Genomic DNA, 4026 nt, shown 5'->3' with positions numbered 1-4026 from the left:
GGTTCATTTTTGGACGATTTTTAAGTTCTAAATTAAAACCAAATCAATAGTGCGATTCGATTTTACTTTGAATTTAGAATTGGAGTTTGAAAAATAAATCATAAATAGTGGTTCGATTCAGTTCGATTAGAGCGATTATGGGTGGTTTGAATATTTTTTTTATCACCCCTAATAGCTATAGTCTTTAAATATCACCCACTAGCATACATGTCATAAATACAATTTAGTTATCGCTTATGTTAGAAACGCTGAAGTTCTAAAGTTATAGAAAATTATTAAATTATGGATATTCAATGGTCACCCATATAACTACAGCTCTTAAAGTACCACACCCAACATATAGGATAGTAAATATAATTTAAATTTTATGTATAATGTGATTAATCATATAGCAAATGTATCATACTTGTTATGTAATTTGTTTGATTCTGTCAAATCTAGTCTGAGTTAGAATTTTCCCTTTACGTATATGTACTAAGAAATTATTTTAAAAAAATGGATTTAACTCGCCCAGACTATTTCTCTTCAGTCACGTTATAATGACGTGTAAAATAATAAATATAGAAATATTCAATATATACACTCTTCAAGATAAATCAGAAAAACTAATTCCTCCACAGCATGTTTATCAGAACTTTTTGAGGGCTGACAAGAAAGCCGACGTATTCGCCGTATATACACAAACCCCAGACACATGCGTTTCTCTACGTACGCATACATCCTTGGTAACAATACAACCTGAATGCAATTAAGAATAAAAAGTAACTTAGAATGAATCAGCGATCAAATTAACCAAGGTAATGAAATAAACCACATATATGGGTAGAGCATATATATATATAAGCAATGTAAGATGGAATAGAGTGTAATTAATCTCCAATCAGAACATCATCATCATCATGAACTCACACACAATCTTAGTCTGTATCCAATTTCCACGCCCTCCATGACCGTATATAACAAGAGTCTCCCCGGGACCCACCACACACGGAATATAATTTCACAATAAAATCACCAAGAAATTGGAAAAATAATACATCTCGGCATCCACAGCGATTTTGTTTGTAGAAAAAACAAATATTAGCTGCATGAAACGGCCAAAGTTAGAGTGCCCACCATCCTTACCTTCCACCCCTAACTTAGCAAAAATCTGCTCATTTTCAGCTAATCATTTCATCTTATTAATTCCTCATGATCATTCCTATGTAAATCCATCAACTCTCTCCTCATTAAATCAGATGTAGACTTGCCATCAATTCATCATTTTCTCTATTTTCACCATCTTCGATCGAAAGTCCATAATTCCCAATATATTGCTTTTCTGATCAATGGAGCAAGCAAGATATTGGAACATATGGGCTAAGAGGAAACCCGATTCGAATACTCATCATATTCTTGCACCCGCAGCCGCCATGAATTCTTACGGCGATTCGTGGGAAGAACAGGCTTTTGCAGAAGATGCAGCTGGAACACTTGGAGGCTGCGTTTGGCCTCCCAGATCTTATTCTTGCAGCTTTTGCAGAAGAGAATTCAGGTCAGCGCAGGCTCTTGGTGGTCACATGAATGTCCACAGGAGAGACAGGGCTAGATTGAAACAGTCTTCAATTTCTCCAACTGAAGTTGTACCTCAAAATCATGCTCTCAACACTTGTGCCTCTTTTGATGCTCCATACTCATCTCAGATATGTACTTTCTCGTACAATAACCCTAACCCTGAATTTTCTGATAGGGGGCAATTGGTTTCAACCCCCAGTTCTCATGTCATTAGGGTTTCATCTCCACCCGCTACAAAAGTTATAAATAGCGAGGAGAAGATGTCAACCCTTTGTTTCTTTTCACCTCTTGTTCAGAAAACCCATAAGGAGAATATAGTTTCATCACATCCTCCATCATGGTCGAGCTTTGTTGCTGGAAAGAGAGATCATGATTTGGGTTCAGTCAAGAATCATGAAGAGAACAAATCGACTACTGTCGAGCCAGACTCTAGGGCTGAAAAAGAAGACTGCGTTACGGAAGATTTGTCGATGAGCTTGAATTTGGTGGTTTGTCGAGCGCAAACGAACACATCTAGCGATGAGGAAGTAGCGAGTTGCAAGAGAAGGAGAATAGAAGAAAAGCCCTTGAGTTTCTTCCCAAAATTGAGTCGTACTGTTGATAGATGTGTTTCACCGTCAGAGGTGTTGAAACTGCGTCCTGGTTCTGCTGAGGACCTGGATCTTGAGCTCAGGCTAGGTGATGCTCCTAAGGTGAAGTAAAACTGCAAACAAATTAAGACTTGCACCACTTTGCTAATTACTTTGTATGTGTTTATTTCAGCAGAATTAAAAGCTTAATTATCTCCTCTCCTTTTATTAATCTTGATTAGAGATGCCAATTAAGGCCTCTTAAATCTCTTGAATATTACTATGATTTAATTTCTTCCCCAAATTCATGTGGAATTTGAAGTTTGTATTAGTAAATGAAATGCTAATTAATGTATGTCCCGAAACACTAAATTAAGCATGTGTAGAGTCTTTTTCACATAAATGAGAGGGAGAAGACTGCAAAAGTTGAGAGAGTCCATCAGCTTGATCTTCATTCGTATATACAGATAGTTGAATTTTGGGTCATTATGTCTTTTATTCCTTTTGCCCCCCAAGAAAATTTGTCAGTAATGTATGCAAAAATCCTTGGTAGTTTACAGTTGCATGTGTCGTCTGAAATAAAGGAAACTGTTAGTGTAGTGGATGAGGCTATCTATGATCAGTGGGGAGTTGTTATTGAAGTTCTTATAGCTAGATATATAGCTAGGAGGATATAAGTAATTAGCCCAAGAATCTATATTTTTCGACATCAACGTATATTGTTGTTAATTACGCGTTATTATCACAGATTTTTGTTTGAAAAGGTTAGCAGCTATCTCAAGAAACAAGTTCATTTAGTCATCATCTTTCACATAGATCGAAGAGTCTGTCACTTAAAACTCATCATTATCTATGTTCGTCTTAATTGCCTGACTAGCCACTTCCGGCAAGATTTACAAGGACTATTTTGTTGTAATATATGTTTTTATTTTATGTCACATATTAGGAGTCTCTCTCAGTCTGTGTGTGTGTGTGAGAGAGAGAGAGAGAGAGAAATGAGGAGTCTGTTGGAGAGATGAAGAAACTGAGTGAAAAGTGCATGGAATGCAGTGAGCAAACAGCTACTTCCCCAGTCATGATCAGTACTGACATGTTTGTATCAGTATATGTTCATCTCTAAAAACTAAGCTCCGGAGGAAGGAAGACAGAGATGTAGGTAGTAGGGAATTTTTCATTTTAAAGTACATGGATCCTTTGTATTATTATGATATGATTCATGTGGAGGGAGGGAGCATATAAGTCCGTCCATGCACTTGCCTTCTCTTGTTTCGCTTTTGCTGATGGATGATCTCTCAAATCCTTCCAAAAATTGCCACCAACTACGACGGGAATCAATCCATTAAAGTATTCCACACATACCCTTTTCTATTCACAACACAGAATATTATTGCATCATCACTACTCTTTCCCGCTAACTACGCCTCTTTTTGTTTCTTCCTCTCTGCTCTGCAATACATATATAATAATTATTAATCTCAACTCTCAAGTATATATATATAGAGAGAGAGAGAGAGAGAAATCTAAGAATAAAATGAGTATATATCTGTACGTACGTATAAATTAATGAGGAAGAATAAAGAGTATTAATTAGTAATAATCATCATCCTCAAAAACCCTACCTAGCTCTACTTAGCTAGCTAGCTCTATCATAAATAATATATATATATATATATGTATATATCCAAAATACTTAATAGTACTATATAGACCCCTTCATTTTCCCTGTTTGGCATCAAACAAGGCATGCACCTAGGGTTTATATATATATATCTAAGAAATTCCATTTCAACTTTGGCTTGACCACCTCGTGATATTCTGCTTTTCATTATCACACACACACACATGTGTGTATGTGTGTGTGTGTGATTATATAAATTAGATAGTATTATTCTGGATGAGTTTG

The 4026-nt window shown here is 36.0% G+C and overlaps 1 protein-coding gene across 2 annotated transcripts; it reads left to right on the top strand.

The window, feature by feature from the left end:
• Nucleotides 1-901: 901 nt before the first annotated feature.
• On the top strand, nucleotides 902-3375 carry ZFP10 (zinc-finger protein 10). Of its 2 annotated transcripts, XM_088875296.1 has the most exons (2): nucleotides 902-2246; nucleotides 3070-3375. In XM_088875296.1, the coding sequence occupies exons 1-2, from the start codon at nucleotides 1329-1331 to the stop codon at nucleotides 3097-3099; spliced, it is 948 nt and encodes a 315-aa protein (XP_088731422.1). In that variant the 5' UTR covers nucleotides 902-1328; the 3' UTR covers nucleotides 3100-3375. The 2 variants fall into 2 exon arrangements, with proteins under 2 accessions (XP_088731422.1, XP_011094902.1); XM_011096600.3 differs by lacking the exon at nucleotides 3070-3375 and having other exon boundaries at nucleotides 908-2478.
• The last annotated feature ends 651 nt before the right edge of the window (nucleotides 3376-4026 follow it).

Source organism: Sesamum indicum, linkage group LG11 (genome assembly GCF_026168435.1).
Source record: "Sesamum indicum cultivar Baizhima isolate 11 linkage group LG11, ASM2616843v1, whole genome shotgun sequence".
NCBI classification, from domain to species: Eukaryota; Viridiplantae; Streptophyta; class Magnoliopsida; order Lamiales; family Pedaliaceae; genus Sesamum; species Sesamum indicum.
The sequence above is the reverse complement of the archived record's forward strand: the minus strand, read 5'-3'. Positions and strand labels throughout refer to the sequence as shown.